Source organism: Carettochelys insculpta, chromosome 9 (genome assembly GCF_033958435.1).
Source record: "Carettochelys insculpta isolate YL-2023 chromosome 9, ASM3395843v1, whole genome shotgun sequence".
Classification (NCBI taxonomy): Eukaryota; Metazoa; Chordata; order Testudines; family Carettochelyidae; genus Carettochelys; species Carettochelys insculpta.
Window position 1 is genome coordinate 16,909,022 of NC_134145.1, and position 22,058 is coordinate 16,931,079.

The 22,058-nt window shown below is 40.5% G+C and overlaps 1 protein-coding gene across 6 annotated transcripts in view; it reads left to right on the plus strand.

Moving 5' to 3' along the window:
• The window catches only part of PATJ (PATJ crumbs cell polarity complex component), a 202,846-nt gene that overhangs the window by 138,372 nt on the left and 42,416 nt on the right, over positions 1-22,058 (plus strand). For all 6 annotated transcript variants that reach the window (XM_075002220.1, XM_075002217.1, XM_075002218.1 and 3 more), the window contains 4 exons: positions 3,910-4,002; positions 12,273-12,347; positions 12,855-12,972; positions 14,199-14,335. In XM_075002220.1, the coding sequence (XP_074858321.1) occupies positions 3,910-4,002; positions 12,273-12,347; positions 12,855-12,972; positions 14,199-14,335 (423 nt within the window). The remainder of the gene's footprint in view (positions 1-3,909; positions 4,003-12,272; positions 12,348-12,854; positions 12,973-14,198; positions 14,336-22,058) is intronic.

Sequence of the window (22,058 nt, forward strand, 5' to 3'; positions counted from 1 at the left end):
CTTACCAAATTCCTGGAGTGCTCTCCCACCCCCTCCCATCAAAAATTATTGCCTGCCCCGGCCTTAGGAATAAATCCAAACAACTGAATTTAGGAAACAAAACATGAAAAGCCTGACCAATGCCTACTGAAGGCAGTAGAAAGACTTCCATATTTACTATATGCCTTACAATAGCTCTTTAGGAGTAGATCCCAACCACGACTGAGGGCCCCATTGCACTGAGTACCATAGTGAAAGAGTATCTCATCCCCTCAGAGCTTTCAATCCAAGTGTCAAGAAACTCAGGGATGTAAGGGAAAGCAGAGGCATGGTGAAATAACTTGTCCATTTGGCATGAACAGGAATAGGACTTCCTGATTCCCCATCCAGTGACCTATCTTTTAAACTATGTGTCGGATTAAAGGCCATACTGTAATCCTTTAGTGGAAATGACACTACATTATTAACATGGTGGTTTAGTGCATTGTATCATACTATGCGTCTTAGCAAATAAAAGCATATGGATGTTTCTATTTGTTCTCCTAACAGCTTCCTTAGTGTGACAGTGCTGTTCTAAATTATGGTTGTTTTGTCAGCCCCACTGTGACTCTTTTTTTACCCTTTTGAGCATTATGACTGCTGTGTGCGTACTATGCAATGCAATCTGTAATGTTACCACATCATTATAAATGTGATGTCTCATCATAATAATGTAAGTGAGAAATATGGTACTGTATTTATTTATAGATGTAGCACATGACTAGTTTTGTTGCTGCTTATTAATTCTATATCTTCTTGAGTTAACAAAGTGAAGCTTGTGTTCTGAGTCAGGGCTTGGGCTAGCCTTGAATTGTTAAATTCTAGTCATGGTGCATTTGCCTTTTGATATTTCACTAACCTTCATTACAATATTGTTAGCTCACTCTTTGCAGTGTTAGAGGGAACTTCTGGAGCATACTTTCTGCACTTTTCAAGTAATGGTGATGTTTAAGGCCACTTCTGATACACCCATAATGGAATTCATATGCTATTCTGCTGTAGAGAAAAGCCCCATTAATTAGCTTTTGTTTCAGGAGAACTCTTTAATCAAAACTCTGGGTTTCATTTGTCCATTTTGGGTAAGAAGAATGTTGACTTTTAAAGTGATGCTTTGTGCTCCATTCAATCCTGTGCCAGGGAGACAGACCGATTTAGTCTGCGGTTTCCATGGACTAAGTCTTTAGGTTCACTTAAAAGTTTTCGTGGTCATTTTTGATGACCTCAGTTCTCACTGATACCCCCATGCTATATTTAAATTTCTGCCTGCTCATGTTAGTAAATAATGGTGATGAGACAAATAGTAACTTCACCCGCTGTATTCTTGCACTTCATGATATTGCTTATTACCCTGACCTGTTCACACCTGTGGAGATTCATGTTTTAAATACCTTCCCTGAAAGGCACTACAAATTTTGAAGCAGCTTTGTGAAATATACATTGGGGGGGAGGAGGGAGAAAGGCCTGTCATTTGATTTTAAGACGTGGAATAGCTCAGGGACTGGTGATAAGTGTAGAATCTTCTATCTCTAGTTTTCCATTTAAAATATACTATAGGCCATCGGAGAGATGTTGTTTCACATGACAGTTGTGCCATATCCCCTGGAACTCTGGTAGTCACTAAGCTGTCGTGGTCAAGTGGCCATCCCAAACCCACTGCTATGCAGGGACCAAAGAACTCTATGCACTTTGCTGTTTGACCCTTAAATATAGACCCCAGCACATGGGTAAAGTTACATGCAGTGATGGGAAGTTTTTTGATGTCAGACATTTTATGTCTAAATTCAGGATTGTGACTTCTAGGGCTATCCATCTGACTTTTGACACAACTTTAAAAATACTTCAACTGGTGGTCATTGAATATTATTCTATAGAATTTCTTGCTGTAAATTAATTGTTCCTCTCTTAAAATGTAGACTGCTATGTACTTTCATAGGACACACTAAGTAGGTGTTTAACAGTATGCATGACTTTTGTACTTTGCATAAGAATTGCTGTATGTAACACAATAAGCCTAGAGCAGGGGTGAGCAAAGGTCAGGGTGGGGCATGAAGCTTTGTAAGGGGGGCAAACACTATTGGCTGCTGGGTTTCAGGCTCATCTATCTCATTAAAATGTTGAAGTATGTTAATGTTTTGTATATATATTCACATTTATATACCAATCAATAGTTTCTTAGATTCTACAGACTTATTTTCTTACACATTCCAAAAGGTGACTTTTTTTTTCATATGAATATAACCAAAATTTCCATCTGTTTGGATTACATTAAACAGACTGGCAGGAAACACTGCTAATTGCAGGGACAAAACATGGGGCCTGACATAAAAAGTTTCCTTAGCCCTGGCCTAGAGCAACAAGATGAGTGTCATGATTTTAGTTAGGTGGGTGATCAGTTATGGATATACCTAAGTTTCCCATCGTCCCATTAAGTTTGTTTACAGCCACCAGTCCTGGCTATCGGTGTTCTTTTCTGTTGTTTAGCTGTAATTTGTCCATAAATGTCTTCTAAGAGCCCAGTAAGCAGTGGAAGTGTTCGTAATGCTGCTAGACAATATTATTCTCCCATGGTCTGGCAAATTCTCTTGTTTGGCACGAGTCAGGTCCTGAGGGTGCTGGACTAGAGAGATTCAACCTCTCTCTACTGCTGTATTCTTGCTTTGGAATTTTTAAATGTAATAGTTCTTTCTTAAGCATATGCTGCATCATTTCCAAGTCATGATTATGCTCTCCCTATAAGTATAGATATATAGTATGTAGGAGGCACAAGCCACCATGGTATTTATGCACTAACTACAAGTATTATATTTCAGCATTATTTTGGTGAAAGCATTTTCTCTGCTTTCACTCTGGTAGCATTGTATGTTCCATAGGCTCTTTTTGGTGGGAGGCATCTAAAGAAGGTAAAAAAACCCTCCAGTTCTGTGCGGAGTGTGTATTGCATATCTTCTAACAGGAAGTAAAACATGTGCTCATCTTCAGCTATTGAAGACGGGAGTGCTATAACTGAGCGCTATTTGGTAAAAAGGTCTCCTCCTGGCTCATGAGTAGTGTCAGAGTACATGAGTGCTGATTACAGTGGCACGGACTTCTCATTTTGCTGTGGGGTGTTTGACACTCCCACCCCTTCACTCCAGGCTCCATCCCTGCTCCACTACACCCCACCCGCCTCTTCCCAACTTCTCTCCCGAGTGTGCCTTTTGGCCTCTCCTCCTACACCCTACCAGAGCTTAAATGCCATGAATCAGCTATTCATGGATCGCTGGAAGTGCTGGGAGGGGGCAGGAGGAGGAGTTGGTAAATATGGGATCACCAGTGTGTGAGAGGTGTGGCAGGAAGGAACCAGCCCAGGAGCATCCATGGAGTTGGTGTCTATAGTTACTTGAACAAAGTTGCTCTCCTAGGCTATGTCTACCCAGCTGGAGCTATTTCTGGATGCTGCAGTATCCCAAAATAGCTGCCTGTGTCTGTGCAATGCATCGGTCATTTCAAAATATTTTTTGAAATAATGGGCACTCTGTTTTGGCATCTCTGTACTCCTTGTTGCAGGAAGAATAAGGGACGCTTCCAAGTAACGCTTTATTTTGACATGTGGTGCCATTTAGACAGTGCTGCATTCTGAAACAGCCTGCTTCAAAATTGATGCGATTTTGCACAGCTTATTTCGAGTTTAGGCCATCACGTAGACATAGCTCTAATGTACATTGATCCTTGACAAATAAAGGCCAGCACCAACCTTCTGAAATGTGTACCACTGATTTTAATCAGTAGTCATTTAGTATGGATCTTCCTCCTTATTTCAAACAAGCACCACATCACATAAATGCTGTAAACTGCCAAATTTTATTATGAGCTATTTGTTTTCAACAACGTTCCCCTTAATCTCTTTACCAGGATCACAGTGGTACTGAACCTGCAAGCAGTGAAGAAGACAGCAGCTCAGAAGTGGTCATAAAAAGCTTGACTGATGATGAATGTATCAAAACGGTGAGTGTCCCTTTTTTTTAAAGAAATGTGTTTAGTCACCCATAAAATTCAAAGCTCGAAAGTGCTAACCTAATGAGCCTGTGGCACTCCCAACAGTGGTACAAAGGCATGAGTGTCTTCCTCAGGGCAGACTGTTTAAAACACCAGGGTACATAACCCCAAACTGGTCATGTGTCCTAAATGTAGATTGCGCCAACAAGCTGGGTTAAATTTTGCAAAATCCTCAGGCACAGCCTTAAACGGATTCACAGACAGTCCCCTTGGATGCTCTGTTCTGTCCCCTCCCCGAGGTGAGATACATCTGTGATAGAAGGCTCTTCAGCCCAGCATCACAGCAATATTCGTTTTGCAGTTAGGTCCTAAATAAGTCATTTTTCCAGTGCCATGAATCTCATATGGAAGACAAAGTTTGTAGCCATTCCTCTGATAAATTATAAGAATCTGTACTAAATAGAAAAAGGAAACTAGGGTTAAAGTATGCCTAGGCCACCTCCTCCAGGGGACTGTGTTGCTCACAGCTGCCTCCCCATCCCACTCCTCTCTAGCCCATTGCTCGCATGGGGAGCAGAAGCCATCCACCGCCCAGGAAGCTGCGTTTGCCCCGGGGCCCCTAGAATTAGGGCACCCCAAGCTACTGTCTGGGACAACACAGCCCTGGAGAGGGGAGGCAATGAGTTAGCTGGGCTGTGCAGGTTGCTCCAGCTGATGCGGAGCCTCAGAGGCCCTCAGGAGTGGCCCTGAGAGCACAGCTGCTCTGAAACTGGAGGTGGCTGCACAGCAGCGTGCTGACGTCAGGGGAGGGGAAGCCCCACCATTCAGGGCAGGCGCAATGGGAACAGGAGTGGCACAGCGAGGAGGAAAAGAATGTGCTGGGGAAGGAGGAGGACAGCCTAGTAGTGCAGTTGTTGGTGGGTGGAGTCGTTGCACCGTCCAAGCCGTGAGAGGGAGGAGCTGCCAGCCCACCATGAGGTGGAGAAGAAGGAGCCGAGTGACATCATCATGCTGCAGCTGGAGCAGGATGAGAGCTCCCTGCAGGCAGGCATGGAGCCATGTTGGGGACCGGGGGAAGACACCTCTTCACCACCCAGCACATGTGAACATCCAGCAACCTCCTGGTCCTGGGAGTGCCAAGCATGAAAGAGTTCACTGTATCAAAAATGTGTCAGATGCTCATGGCACGCCTGTGAGTTGTTCACAGAACACCCCTGTTCCACAGAACATAGTTTAAGAAACACTATTTTAGGGTTAACCCAGACTAAGTAGGTATGTGGAGATCTCCTCCTTATGGCTAGAAAACTCCTTGCTTCTCCAAACTCTCTCCAACACAGAGATACTTAGTTGTACCCCCACCCCACCCCCCGGGCCACATGTTCTCACTTACAAACTCAGTTGATGAAAATCAGTTATGCAAATGGATTCTAGTTACAGAAGCCTGGAGTCCTTTTGTGGATGAGTCCTCAATCCAGCAAGAGGAAGTTGCCAGCTGTAAGGTCCAACCACAGCCAGTCTGGTGTCAATGAGTTTTCTCTTACTGGAGAAGTACACTGGTAGCCAGCCCCCACCACCCCTCATGCTAATTAATGGCTTTCTCCTGTATGGTGATTTCATATAGTCACAGAGGCTCGTATGCAAAATATTACCTTACAAGGAGCAACATAGACATTACATGTAAGATTAATGCATGCAGCAACTCACAAGCATTCAACAGAATGCAAACACTAAACACTTTCTTACAACTCTAGTACCTATCCCAGAGTTCAGCTGAGACATGAGGACTTTGGCGTGAGTTGGTGCCTGATCTGCCAGAACCCCAGGTTCTGTTATAATTCTGTTAATAGCGCAGTTGAATTTTAGTGAGCAACTCCTGATTTGTCTGAGTGACAGGAAACGGAGGTGCTTGATTTCCTACACCTGTTCCTATGATTGAGGTATAAACACAGTTTGTCCTATATTGAAGTGCAGGAATTGTACACAGTGGTCCCTCTCTTGAGCAATACCAGTTGTAACTGTCTTCTCCAGCACCCTTGGGACCTGAATGGGGAGGTCCCTGCCACTGCTGCACCCCCCCAGCCTGTCCCATTTCAACCCTAGCTGACCCCCTACTGCCAACCCCAGCCCCATTGTCACCAGGTCCAGCCCTGGAGCTCTGTGGTCCCAGAATTTCCATGGTGGTCCTGACAGACCACCTATATTTCCTGACCAGATAATCCTAATTTTTAGAGGTGTAACTTGTATGTGGCAGCAAAGGGTTCATACTTACTTTTGTCAACCAGTATCTTCCATGCCTCAGAAAAAAATCTGTAGCAATAAATTACACTCATATTTGTATCATAGTTGCAAAGTCTGCATTGATACCTGGTGGGTTGTGGTGGTGGTGGTGGTTGTTTTAATGTGATGGTGTGTTATCAGAAATCTAGAGTTCCAAGATGATGTCCTTACGTCTTTTTTCTACGGCTCTTGCAGAGGTTAAAGTAGAGAAATGCTAAATATACTGAGGACTGACTAACCTACCAGCAACATAAAATATACTGGGACAATCTTTGTGTTCTCTCCTCCTGGCTATCTGCCCCACACAATGGTCTAGTATAGTTCTTCAGGTAGTGCATTAGTTGTGCCTGAAAACTATGTCTCAATGGGCGTACTTTATTTCCATTGATGGAATTGCTGTGTGTGTTCGTTTTTGAGGGGAGTTATTTTTCTTGTGCTTCACAAAGTCTTTGGAACCAGTCTTGGTTTTTGCAAACCTGTTTTGTTTTGTTTTTTTTAAATATTTTGGCTATTATAAACAAATATTTAGAAGTCCACTCAATTTTTGCAGAGAACCACACCTTGATATAGTATCTGAACATTAACATCAGTTGCCCAGCTCACATTGGTTTGTCTGTATTCCTGGTTGACAAAGCACTCATGAGTTGCTTAAATTCTTTTGACAGAAGTGTACAAACCATCCTAGAAGTTACAGAATGTTAACTGGCTAAAATACAAATTAACAAGGGTTTTTAATGCATGTATGCTGTCTGTAAATGCAAATTTTTGCAACTACACCTTCCTTTTGGGGCATAGTGCAGCTGGGAAACTGACTGAGATACAGATCAACAGGAAGTCTGAAGTGGGTGAAAGAGACAGAGCAGGAGAACAGCTTGGGCAGATGTTCAGAAGTTCATTACAAGGCAGGACATGAGGGCAAGAGATGGAGGTGAGGGCAGCCTTTTTGAATTCTATGAAAAGGAGGAGCTAAACAATGAGCTTAATGTAGAAGATTAGAAGCTATTTCAGAGACCCAAAAAGGAATAAGGGAGATGATCTGACTGGAGCAATGAGAAAGGAAGATTATACTGTGATTTGAATGCAGTGGAGTGGAAAAGTTGAGAACTGGAGAAACAAGTGGAGAGGAGTTTGCTGTAATAGAGACAGGAGGTTATGAAAACATAAACTAGGGCATTGGCAGTAGGAGCAGACAAGAATGGCTGTGTGAAAGAAATAATCCAAAGACAATAATAGAAGAGCATGGGGAAAGACTGCATCAATATACTGAGATTACAAATGTAGGTAATGGGAAACTTGTTAGGCTGTCAACACTGACAGAGAGCAGGGAGAGTAGAGAAATTTAAGGGGAAAGATTTTTATATGATAATAATACCATGCTCCTATATAGCACAGATCTTAGTCCTGTGCAATGGAGCACAATAGTATTTCCATTTTACAGTCAGGGAAACTGAGGCAAGGAACCAAAGAGAAGGCCAGGGACAGAGCCAGAATTAGAACGCAGATTTCCACTCTACTGCTTTATCCAGTAGGAAATGTATTCTTGGTCCAGTATATGTTTAGTGGGATATAGTGCTAATAGGTTAACCAGGAATATCCTGGTAGTTTCAGATGATATTAACTTGTGAGTAACAAACATAATGGGCTGCAAATATAGTGGGGGCAGAGTTGACAGTAAGCAGTGTAAAACCTTTCTCACAATCCAGGTATTTAAAATTGCGTGGTGAATCATGGCAAATAACTCTAGAATCTGGAGGCAAAACAGAGTTGGCATTTCAAAATATTGGCTATATAAATGCACATTTCTGTAAATGGTTTAATTGTTGTACCTTTCCTCTGAGCCAGGTGACATGTTCAGGGCCTGGACCGGTACTTGAACTTTCTGATCTTTGTGAAGAGTGCACCCCTCAGTAACTCATTCTTTAGATGAGGAGAGGCACAGAGATTCTTGCTGCCAGTCTGTTGGTGACTGTAAAGGCCAAAGGAAGAAGATGCCGTGTGGCAGACAGCATAGTGGTTCCCCTTTTGCCCATATAGGGATGTTACCATGAGTGTTTCACATTTTTGGGAAATTTAGGAGGAAAAAATATGGATTTACCTGTAAAGTTCCCTCTCAAATGAGTCCAGATGAAAGCTGCATGACACCAGCCATTTTTGGTTGTACCAACTGAGTGTGGAATTTTTTCACTTACATTTGGAGGTTTGAAGAATGTGACAACTGGGCAAGTTTTTGACATACATATTTTAATAGCGACTTCCAGAGGATGCTTGCTTCCCACAGCATGGGTGATGTGCCCAGATTTGTGATGAAAACCAGAAAGGGATCTGATGCGGTGTGTCCATTAACTCTTGATAAATTTGTCAGGCTGCCCCCCAAAACACCAGTGCTTCTAATTCCTCACTTACGTAACTGAATTGGTCATGGACCTGTGCGGATAGAAAAGAGAGTAAGGAAGGGAACTTATTTCTCAACATGAAAGGGCTACCACATAAATACAGTGCTAACAGAGGCTGCTTGCGGTTAGCTGACAGAATGCTTGGATGTTTTTAAGGATCTGGCTGAAGTGTCATGAAAAAAGAATGGATTTTTTTTTAAATCCATAAAGTGATTCTTTCAGAAACTGAATCGAGACTGAGGCTACATCTACAATGTGAGATTAATTCAAATAGAAGGCAGTTAGCTTGATATTACAAGATGAATGTCTTCCCTGTAAATGCCATTGGTTCGATTTAGGGAGCACTAATATAGATATCGTAATATCGCCAGAACCGGCTGGCTGTAGTGTCAAGTTTGAATTTAAAAGTTCATATAGAGGCCATTGTAGAAGCACCATGTCTTAAAATTGAATTTATTAGCCTCCAGAGGTGTCCCTATTATACCCCACAGTGCTCCGTTCTGGCTGCGTCTATCTCCGTTGTTCTCCAGGTGTGCAGGAATTAGTTAACAGGAAGACCATGAATTTCAGTTTGGGACCAGGAAGCCTGTGGCTGTAGGGTCATGTTTGTATGAGAGGCTGAGAAACACCTTTCTTACCTATTAGCACTGTGAGCACATCTACCCATTACAAATAGCCCCAGCATGGGGTTTGTAGTTCTGTCTCTAACTTTGCTAGCTGAGCATTTGGTATTTTTTTTTTTCTGCACTGCCCGGCACCAGCTACTGCCCCACTGCACCACATGGCAGCAAGGTCATTGTGGGGGTTGTGCTTGTATGAGAAGCTGAGAAACTTCTTCTGAGCATGGCCCCTCCCCCCCAACCCCCACAGGCACCACATGGTCGGGGTCTTTCCCACACTCAACCACATTACGTGACTAGCCCCCGACCCTGGTTCAAGTGGCTCTAGAGCCACAGACCCCACACCCCAGAGCCAAAAAAGATTTTCAGGGACCGTGTCAAATGGCCCTTCAACCTCCCAAATACCAAATCTCTCCGCAATGGTGATGACATTTGGCAAGCCCCATCCCCTGTCTGTGTAGTGAAAAGGGAATCATTCTTTCTTTTTTTCCTAGCCTTTTCTATTGTCTTTCTTCTTTTTTGGATCCCTGCCCGTAGGGAAGCATATGTGGAGGGCCAGTTGAGAATATGTACTGTGCACAGAAGCTATATAATGGACTGGAAAGCTATGAACCCCCGCCCCCCCCCCACCAAATTTCTTTTTTCAAAACCTTTATCTACTCTTTCTTCATGCTTTTCATTGTCCCTGTATTATTTTCAGGGGTCAGATGTAATCAAGGGAGGGTGAACAGTCAATAGAGGTCCTGTTGAGAAGACACCTGATGATTCTTATAAAATCTTTCATAATTCAGTTATATCTAGAGTTTTAAAAAACAATTCACGGATAGAAGACAGAGATTTCTGTGCATTCTTTATTGATACACTAGTTTTCCTTCCTTCCTCCTGGAAAAAATGGAAGTTTGCTTACCAAGGGAGGGGAATGAGGGCAATACAATGTGGAAAGATGATGTCAAATACCAGCAAAAATACACAGAATACTATGGGAATGAGGGAGCTGTGGGATAGGTTTCCACAATGCACAGCTGCAACAGAGTGTTTACCAATTGAGTGTGGCAGCAATAAGTTGTCTTTGTGAGGCGCATGTGGGGAGGTGAGGACAGTCAAATTCTCACATTTGAATTTATAAAACCCAGAATTACAAAATGGATGTTAATGAATTTGAATTTATCTCTGAGTGTAGATGTAGCCTCAGATGGAAAATGGTTTGAGTGGTAACTGAGAGCACTCTTCAAGCAGTTTGTATTCTTGAGGTGTGTGGGGCATGCATTGCTAAATCATGTGAATAGAAAGGATAATTAAATTCATGTTTAACAGAGGGAATAGTGTTCAAGATATCTGAACATGGAACTCTGATCTGTGGTGTTTTTTAATATATACAACTGAAAGTGCCCAATGTGTAACACAGGAATTTTGTAAAGTAGCTTGTGGTACATTGAAGAGGCTTAAACCCTGAGGACAAAGTGGTTGAGAATTATTCAGGAATAGTCATGATAAACCTTTGTGGTTTTCAACTGGTTGATGTCCCTTAATATGAATTTGAAGTCACAAGTAATAAAAATAACTTCTTAATATGTAACTATTTCAGTACAGGTGAGATGTAGTTTCATGGTTTTGACTCCCATACAGCAAAATGTCAAATAATGGTAAAGGGTGATGCAAATGAAATATTCCCCACTACTTATTAGCATAATCCCTTTGAAAGTCATGTTTGTAATCTTTCCTTGCATATTTTTCCCCTCATCATGTTCTGTACCTTGTCTTTCTACTACCTAGGCAGACTTACATTAAAATTATTTTTAAAATTTCCTTGAATTTCTTTTACAATTTTAGATGTTTACTGTTTGCCTTACCCTTAGAGTCTGCAGAGATTGTTTTTTATGAAATATGGGGAAACCGGGCTGATGCATTCTAATTTGGGTACCTAAAATTAGGCACTCAGACCGGCATTTAGGTACCTTAATATCTGTTCTGGTATTTATTTTTAGCTGATCCTGAATACCAGTAATATCCTTTTAGGTCAATGCCCATAATTTCTGAGCATCAAACTGATTATTTGGGTGCTTTTACATGACCATAAGGAACTATATTTAGTTACCTAAGTCTGTAAATGTTGGCCTGAGTGTATGTAACTTGGCTAAGTGACAACAAAGAGCTGTCATAACCATCTGGGAACATTTGAAGAGTATATATACACCTCAGAAGGACAAGAATTCTTTAGGATGTTAGGAGGAAATAAAACTAGAAATAGTAGGATGAAATGAAGCTAGGAGAATTTAGAATATTAAGGAAACTCTCCTAACAGTGAGATCTCTTTGTGTCTAGAAAGTGTTGCATTGTTTAAGATATTTGTAATAAGACTGAATGAAGCATTATTAGTGTTCCTTTTTGTTGTAGAGAATAATACTGCATGGCAAAAGACAGGTGGATTCAATGACTGTTTAGTTTTCTTAATTTTAGGTTTGATTCAGCAACAGCTGAGAGTATTGAGAATGCCTAAGGTTAGACACATGCCAAACACTGCACACAAGAACGTGTGAATTGTCAGACCTGGAACAGGCCCATGGTTCTATATAGTACTGAATCTCCCGCAGAGGCTAGCACCAGATGCTTTAGAGGAAGGTGCAAGAAACCCCCCATAGGCAGATCTGCCATATTCTCACCCACTTTCTTTCCTCTCCTCCCTGGGTGGGTGAGGTGGGAGAAGACTCCTCCTAAACTCTGTAGTGCAGCAAAGTTTTTTTGTTTTTTTTTTAATAAAGAAGTGCATATAAACCTGGATAATCTTGTCATCCATGTAAATTTCTACTCCTCCTATCAATCCTGCTAAATTCTTGCCTTCAGCATTATAAAGTAGCAGAGTGTCATAATGTAACTGTCACATTATTGCATCAGAGTCTTGGTTTCTCTGATTTTCAAGAAATTTTGAATAAGGGTTGAAACTGACATAACGTTAAAAAAAATATAAAACTACTCTTTTTTTCCTGTGTAGGAGGTCAAAAACAGATCTGGCAAACAGAAGTCGATGGTAGATCAGCAAGATTTGATGGAGCAACTCCCAGAAAATGTACGTGTGTTTGTATTTAAGGTTTGTTTGGAGCAGAGGAAGTTTAATTGAAGAATTGTTGTGTTGCAATTTACCCTACCAACGCTCTTTTTTCTATAACTGAGAAGAGATTGAGCTAACCCATTTCTGAGCACTGTGTGGTTTAAAAATATCCTTCTCTTTAAATAAGTGGAAATAATCATGCAGGGCTGTGCTAAGAATACATTTTCCTCTTTTTAAAAATTCAGAATTTTATCTCACTAAGATACATCTCTTACACCAACTGAAATTCCATCAAACTTTCTTTTCAGCCATTCCTATATTCACAGTATCAAACCTACCCAACTCAGTCCTCTTAAAAATATTAAATAGTCTTAAACTGAATTGTTTTATTGCCGGTTCAATTAGATAACTTCACACCATGCTTTAATCAATAGCTATTGATGATTTCAGAAGAACACATGCTGCCTTTATATTTTTTTATTTCAATAATTGAACTAATTTGATTTCCTCTTTCCTTTCTTTTAGGTCCTCAATCAATTAAAGCAATCAAAGTCTTCAGCCAAAGTACCCATCAGGATACATGATATATCCTTGGCACCGCCACCTTCTTATCTTTCGCCAGAGGCAGAGTTCACCAGCCACAGTAAGAATCAATTATTTCTTCCTGCAAGATAACCCATGTTAATTGCAAAATAACCCTTGAGCTGTAGTATACTACTATAACTGAGATTCTTTTAGTCCTTAAATACATTTTGATTTGTTCTTTTTATTTTGGTGATCCAGAGGTCAATGTAACAATTATTTTTAATAGAAACTGGTTTGAAACCTTTTCTCCCATTATTTAATATTCTTTTGAAAGTTTGAGGGAATTGTTTCCGTGTTGATTTCCTGTTCCACTGGTGAACAGTAAGGTTTTTTTCCTCCATTTTTCTAATAGTAATGCTGATGATAAAACTACTAAAACTTGATCATAGATTGTTTAGCTTTTGTTTGCCAAAAGAAGGTCATCAATAATATCAGAAATATTCTGGTGTCACAAATAACTTGGACCACTTTTTCCTTTTGGATTGTTGCCTTTTGCAGTTGGAGAACAAAAGGGTTGCAATGGTGTATGTGAGCCATGCTACTTCAAAGTGACAGGCTGAGTTAAAAAATTAATCTGGAGTATAAGCTTGAAAAGATCCCTGTTGCTACACTGCATTGCCACATTGAAATGCCATGGCTGTGTCTACATGAGAGGCTTTTCCTGGGAACACTGGGCTTTTCTCGGGGAAAAACCGCAGAGCGTCTGCATGCAAAATGTGCTTTGTCAACAAAACCTGGCACATCCGCTGGCAGCATTATACTTGGTCCCGTTAAGGTATAACACCTCTCTTGGCAGCGTTCTGTCAACAAAACAACCGTGTAGGAGCTCTGGGGCCCTCTTGTCAACAGACAGGGCTTCTGGTTTGTGACACTTCTGGTCAGCCATTCTTTTGAGAGAGGGCTGGGCAGTCTGGCTGTTCTCTGTCAACAGAACAGATAACTCTTTCAATCTGCTTTCATGTATAGATGCAGTCCGTCGACAGAAGTTTTGCCAGGAAATCCCTTTCGACAGTCACTTCTGTTGACAGAGGAGTCTCTTGTAGATGTAGCCCACGCATTTTGTGATACTGATCAAAATCGGAGGTCCCATCTCAGTTCCAAAGCCACTTTCACACCAGTGTCTAATGATTGAATGTTGTCTTTCCAGTATTCCTCCAACATGATTATACAGGCATATAGAGCAATTTCTTGCTCTTTAGTTATTAATGTGCATCCTTATTAGATCAATTATATGCACATTTAATGTTGCTGACTAATTTCTTTATTTTCTTTTAATGTTTTTAGGCAATGTACTGCCTCCTCTGTTGCCAGTGGATCCAGCTACGTGCCCAATTGTTCCTGGTCAAGAGATGACAATAGAAATATCTAAGGGACGATCAGGCCTTGGTCTCAGCATAGTAGGAGGGAAAGATACTCCACTTGTGAGTTTGTTAAACTATTATTAATTATCTTAATTAAGAAGCAGAAAAAAGTAAGGAAAAGAAAATTTAAAAATACGCAATACCATTTGGCATCTGCCAGACTATTCAGTACTGTGACTAGCATATAATTCCTTTCATAATAAACATGGTAGTCTTTCCTGATAAGTAAAGGATTAAATGCTTACCATTTCCTTTTAAATTGGCAGTTATCCATCTGTATTTCACTACTGTCTTCCATTACCATCATTTTTGTCCATTGTGTAACCCTCCTTTTTTCATCTTAAATTATACGAATTGAAGGTTTTAATGAGTTCCCATTGCTCCCTTTTATTATTCCAAGAGTGAGCTCTATATATTTTACATATAAGCCTTCTTCCTCTTGATTTATGAAAAGTAATGAAGCTGTAAATTATTTAATCTGAAATGTCTATCCAGAAGACTGGATCACAAAATGAATGTCAGATATGTGCTTTGTGCTAACACCTGTGTATTTTAAAAACACAAATGCTTGTTTCAGGCTCTGTTTAAATAGGCATCTACTAAGTCCCTACCAGTGCCCCTCTGAGCTGACACAGATCAGCAAAGATAATCTTATTATAAATGTATATTTTTCTTTGTTTAGTTTACCCCCTCCCGCCATGTTTCTTAAAAATTTAATATTTTTGTCAGAAATGTCATAATTTATGTTATGTTCAGCACCATTAAAGCACATCATTAATATGCAAGTTCAAAATTTAGCTAAACTGTACCTTTTCTTTCTTGTCTGTTAGGTAATTCACTGTTTTAGTTCTTCACTCTTTCTCTGAGAGAAATAATACCATAATTTAACAGACTATTAACATGAAACTCTCCATGTCGTCAGACTGAGTCTAGAGTTTTCTGTAACAGGTCTTTTGCAGTTTGCATGAACATAAGGTCGTCTTGAATCTTGCCAGGAAGTGTGTTAAGCTAATAGAATTGCTGTGTAATCTTATTCAAGAAAATACATAGCAATACATCTTTAATCATTAAGGTTTGTTACTATGAGCAGGTACAACATGAAACATTTCAGCACATGTCCTGTCCTAAGTCAAAAATAAATCAGAGGGAGAGAGGTGCATCAACACAACTGGGTGGTTTTCTTTTATGAAGTGTAAGGTGTGTCTTGGTTTTATATCAGTACGTTGATCTCAAGTAGGTCAGAATTTTGTTCCCTTTTATCTGAAACTCCAAAGATTGTAGGGTTCCAATACATGATTCTCTTGCAGGTGGAGTTTGGCAAAACTGGGTTGAACTGCTTTAAGTTTTTCAAATGTCAGTTGCTTCAGATTGTTTTTTAAGATTGTGGGATGGTTTATGTCCAAATTCCACTTTATCAAAATCCCTATAACTGAGGGAATTCAAATATATGGTTTCATATTGAATCACCTTTCTGCTTTTTCATTTAAATGTTTTCAGTTTCCAGGTGGTTGCCTATCATAAATAATCTAAGATACTTTTTTTTTTCCTGAGACCTTCATAACAATGAGTCCTAAAGGTGTCTGCTGAGGGGTAAACAACAAAAACCCCAACAATGTGCTTCAACTTCAATAGTAGTTATACACTGGAATTGGTGCTTGTTGGATTGTTTATTAAAGTCCCAGAAATTTGTAAAGAAAACACATTATAAAGTTATTGACTTGCTTCCAGCAATAGAGAGATTCATCTGTATGAAATAAATATTCAAAAATGTCTGACTTCCTTTTTTTCCCCCTGAGTTACAGGTCCTTCCAAAATAAATCTTAGCTGGTCTTCGTCTTGTTCATTTTAAACATTCAAGGGTATGCAGCATTACTTCATAGAAAACACGTTGCTCTTATTAGATCAGACTCTGGTCACGGATTTACTGTGGGAACCTAAGGAATTCTTTCTTCAGTTCCATGCATACAACCTCTCTTTGCTTCAATGAAACCTGCATATGCATAATTACGGACAAATTATAGCCCTGAAGGGGCTGGATCTTCAGTTGGTTTATATGACACGGCTCAGGCAATAGAACTGATGTACACCATTTGGTGAGCTGGCCACGAAGTATTTTGAGGTTTGTTATTAGGGCTATATCTAGATTACAGCGGTTTGTTGACAGAAGTTTTTGTTGGAAGATATTGTCTGCCAAAACTTCTGCCAACAAATCGCAGCCAAATTGCCAAGCGGATCACAAGTGATCCACTCTGTCAACAGAGAGAGGCCGGACTGCTTGGCCACTCTCTCAATAAAATGGCCAACCAGCACAACAGACTGGCTGCTTGGTATCCTGGAAGCTGTGTTTGTCAGCAGGGGACCTCTGGAATGTCCAGTCCAGCTTTCTGTTGACTGAAGCATTACACTGTGTGAGGAGCAGGGTAAGACTGTTTACAAAAGTGCTGCATTCTGCTAATTTACTGTCAACTTAACACCTTGGGAATCTGGACACTCTCCGGGTTTTGTCGACAAAGCTCTATAGTGTAGACATATTACTGCTGCTTAAACACTTGTGCTCCAAGTGAAGCACAGGTCATCTACAAGTCTCCTCCACTTCACTCTGTCTTGGGACAAAACTTCTAGCTGACTCCAGAAGTACCCCAGTTGTTGTCCTTCAATCTCAGCAGACCTTCTGCACGTTGTCCAAGGTTGTCGTCTTTTGCGTTTTCCTTGTGGGTTCCATTTGAGATCTTGAAGGACTATGCTGGATGGTGGTTTTCTGCCCATAATACTCCCAAGTAGGTGAACTGCTCCACATCTTCCAGGTCACCCCCTCCCAGTGTGATGATGTTGGACTGATTGTTCCTCATTGTCTTGGTCTTTTCCTTGTTAATGCTCAGGCCAGTCCTTGAGGCAGTTTTGTCTAGTGTTAAGTATCAGAGGGGTAGCGGAGACAGCCTGTATGCTCAAAAACAACAAGAGGTCCTGTGGCACCTTATAAACTAACAGATATTTTGGAGCATAAGCTTTGGTGGGCAAAGACCCACTTCATCAGATGCATGAGTGGGGGTGGTTCCAGAGTAGGGTTTAAATATATGGGCTTATGAAAAGGAGGGAGTCTCAGTCTATGGGAGGGCCAGAGTTGACAAGGTCTGTTCAGTCAGGGAGGATGTGGCCCATTATCCCAAGTTAATGTGCAGTTGTGAACATCAAGAGTGGAGAAACTGCTTTTGTAATTGGCTAGCCACTCTCAGACTCTGTTCAGTCCTTGGTTGATGGTGTCAAACTTGCAAATGAATTGCAGATCTGCAGTTTCTTTGGTGTCTGTTTTTGAAGGTTTTTTTCTTGTTGTAGGATTGCTACTTTTCAATGTGTTGAGTATCTAGAGAGACTGATGTGTTCTCCTACAGGTGTTCGTATGTTACCATTCCTGATGTCTGTTTTTGTGTCCATTTATTCTTTTACACAGAGACTGCCCAGTTTGGCGAATGTATATTGCAGTGGGGCATTGCTGGCACATGATGGCATATATTATATAAGTAAATGTGCACGTGAAAAAGCCTCTGATGGTGTGGTTGATGTGGTTAGGTCCTGTGACGCTATTGCTGGTTTAGATATGTGAGCAGAGTTGGCACTGAGGTTTGCAGGGATTGGTTCCAGGTTTAGTGTTACTGCGGTGTGGTCTATAGTTGCTGGTAAGAATTTGTTTAAGGTTGGTGGGCTGTCTGTGAGTGAGGACTGGCCTGCCTTCCAAGGTCTGTGAGAGTGAAGGATTGTTGTCCAGGATGGGTTGTAAATCACTGACAACGTGCTGGAGAGGTTTTAGCTGGGGGCTTTATGTGATGGCCAGTGGTGTTCTGTTGTTTTCCTTGTTGGACCTGTCTTGTAGCAGGTGGGTTCTGGGTATACATCTGGCTCTGTCAAGCTGTTTCAGATTTGAAGACAATTTATACCTTCAAATCAGTGGCACTGGTATGGGCACTTGCATGTTCCCACAGTATGCCATCATTTTTATGGCTGATTTGGAACAGTGCTTCCTCAGCTCTCGGCCCTCCTTTACTTGTGCTACATTAATGATATCATCTGGATCCATGGGAAAGAGGCTGTTGAAGATTTCAACAGTTTTCACCCCACCATCAACCTCAGCTTGGATCAGTGCACACAAGAGATCCACTTCTTGGACACTACCGTGCAAATAAGTGATGGTCACATAAACACTACCCTATACCAGAAATCCATGGACCACTGTGCTTATGTACATGCCTCCAGCTTCCACCCAGGGCACACCACACAATCCATTGTATACAGCCAAGCACTAAGGTACAACCACATTTGCTCCGTTCCCTCAGACAGAAACAAACATGTACAAGACCTTTACCAAGCTTTCCTGAAACTACAGTATCCACCTAAGGAAGTGAAGAAACAGTTTGACAAGGCCCAATGTGTACCCAGAAGCCACCTGCTACAAGACAGGCCCAACAAGGAAAACAACAAAACACCGCTGGCCATCACATACAGGCCCCAGCCAAAACCTCTTCAGTGCATCATCAGTGATCTACAACCCTTCCTGGTCCTCTTGCTTCAAAATATCTGTTAGTCTATAAGGTGCCACAGGGCTTCTTGTTGTTTTTGTCTATTGTCGTAACCTTTATTTCCATGCGTTCATGATGATGTGAAAGGAGGATCACAGTCTAGTGCAAAGAGATGATAATGATGGTGGAAACTGAGAGAATAATAAATATAATTAAAATAAAGCAAAAAAGAAAAATAACGCAAAACCAGGAGCTAGCAGAGGGCAGTACAATTTGCATTTGTTGGAAAGACGTTTCCTCCCTCTGGCTCTTTGGAATGTATGTTAAGAACAAAGGAATGGAACTACTGGTAGCTAATTAGCTGATTCTCTTCATCCTTCACGTTCAACTCTGTGGGATGGGGGGAGTAAATTTTATATTTGTAAAGTCAAAATAGTGGTCTGATGCCTTCACTGAGTTATTTGATGCTCAGGACCATAGATATCCGCAGCCATATCAGACCTATTTGTGCATCACAAAACGGTGTCATCCATGGCCTGTAGTTTTCTGTAGTGTAATGGTTAATTTGAATTCTGCTTCCACAATAAGTCTGCATTTGAAAGTTTGGCTGTATTTTTTTTAAATGGGCATTCTTGAGGCCAAGGAACAAGAGAACAGGAGCACGTTCATCTAGGTCTTCTTTTACACTGCACGCCACCATGTCTGAAAGTAATAGGGATTTGCCGTCTTGCAGACATAGAGTACATTTACAGTTGTCTGAAGATCAGCTTGCTCAGGGTCCATCTTCCGGAGTTTGATTTAGCACTACTAGTGCGGACCATGCTAAATTGAACCATCAGGGCTCTACACTCAGCCCTGGTACTCCTCATTCTCTGAGGGAGAAAGGGAGGTCGATGGGAGTTTCTCCCATCAACCTCCTGCTGTGTGGGCAGCCAGAAAAATGGATCTTTGGTACATTGATTCCGGCTATGCAATTGCCGTAGCTGGAATTTTATGTCTTAGGTTAACTTTTTGGCCTAATGTAGACCTGGCCATGACATATAAATGCTACAAGTAGAAGACAGGAATAAGCTGCATATTGTAGCTGTCACAGAGAGGTACTCTATATGGGGATAAGCAAGCAATGACAGAGCCAAGGACAGACTTCTGCAAATGAGAATTTCTTTCACATCAAAGCTACTGAAAATTTCCCCTCTGTGCTGCCTTATCAAAGACCTTAGCACATATTCCTTCTTTCCTTTTCTGTAGTTTTACATCTGATCTGCCACGTGTTTTGTGTGTGGATAACTTTGTAGAAATATTCGGAGGGCAGGAATTGTATAATCTTTGAGTTGTGATTCTTTGGCGATATAACTTGGCTCATGATGATAATACTGTGATTTGTCAGCTGATCCAGAAAGAACTTGTGTATTTTTGTTAGGACTCTTAAATTTATCTAGAAAGATAGGGTAACAACACCTAACCCAAACTGTTTTTAGATACGTTTGCAGCCAAAGTTATTCAATTATTCATTTGCTGCTCTGTTTTTTGTTGTTGTTGTGTTTTTACTGCTCACACTGTTAACTACAACAGCCATTCTCATGGATTAGAAATGTCCAGTTCAAAATTATTTTAAAAACCCTCTAAGTTTATGATATACTGCTCCAGCTTTTGGTATAGTAAATCTGATAGCCATGCAAATATGAGCACCACTTAAAAATTAAATACATTGTATGACTTTCAAGATGGATATAATAAGAATTCACAAAATAGAGGCATTAAAATATGACAGAATGCTGCAAGGAGGTTAATTAGCACAGAAGATCAGAATCGAGTTTTTTCACTAAAATATTCTTTATTGGAAAGAAGACCTTAATAATCTGTATTTAAAAAAACCACAACAACCGCCACCTGTCATGGTGAATGCACTGTAATTGAGTATTCTGGCTGCACTCAAAGAGGAAGTAGGAGAGCACCAGAAAGAACTAACATAGCTGTTGGAAGGATAGATCTGTAGAAGTCAGGACAGTCAGCATTTTTGCTGGGATTGTCTTCTCTTTTGGTGTTTTCCTGACATTTATGGAGGAGGAGTTTTCCTGCTTATTTTCTATTGCATCTCTTCATACAGCTAAGGAAGCACAGCGTATGGTCTCACCTTTATAGCATTGAATTCTGTAAGAATAGTGTGGTAAGACTTCTCCTTTCCATTCAAGTAAATCATCTGGGATATAAACAGTCTCCTTTAAATTAGGATGTGTGAGTAAAGCACAATAAAAAATGCTAGGAGCCCACTTAGCATTATATAACATCCTCTCAAGTCCCCCATACACCACTGAAACCTGGACCTAACTTCTGTGTTAAAGGGCTTGGGTTCTGTAGTGTCTGACTACGTGAAGTTGGAAAATCTGTGGCTGCTTCAAATAAAATTTTTAAACTGCAGCATTTTTATATATAATATATATAGAGAGAGAGAGAGAGAGAATGTGAAAATGAAAACACAACCCAGGAAGTACCGTGTTAATCAAATTGGGCATTAAAATGTTGGGGTACCAAAAAATTCATTCTCTGTTTACTGAAGAGCACTCTTGAAAACACATTGCTTCACTGTAGTATTTGTGCGAGAGGAAGTCAAAATGGAGGATTAGGATACCAGAGAGGGAACAGTTTGTGGTTTTTAGCTTCTGGAGCCATTGATTTAAGGTGGTAAAAAGTGTTTCTGCTAAAATGTTCAACAGTGAAATAGTTGACACTGTTGGCATTTAAGTTTACATTATTAAGTTTCAGGGTAAACACCTTTTTATATGAATAAAAGCAAGTTCACACAAGCAATTTTTTTTCAAGCTGTTTGCAGAATCAACCAGAAACGACATCTGTTAAATTCACTTGATGTTTAGGAGGTTTTCTGTATAATCACTAAAAAGAGTTAGTTCTAAAATTTGTTTTTAATGGAAAATATTTACTGGGTTACACTACTGATGAAGAGCATAATATTGTCCCCACAGAGGACATTATTGAGAGATTGCTCCTGAATATAGATACAGAGTGTTAATTGCCTGTTACACGATGAATGAACCAACAAACAGAAATGGCTATTGAAATTTTATGTTTTAAATCTTATCATCCAGGAGAAGAAGCCAACATGGTTTTGAGGGAAAAATACTTAATTTTATTTCTGAACTATGCTTTTATAGCCATGTAATGCATGTAACTAAACTGTCATACTTAACTGATAGGCATAGTTTGAACACTAGAAGCCAAAAGTTAATTCTACTCATGGCTCTAAAAATTCGGTG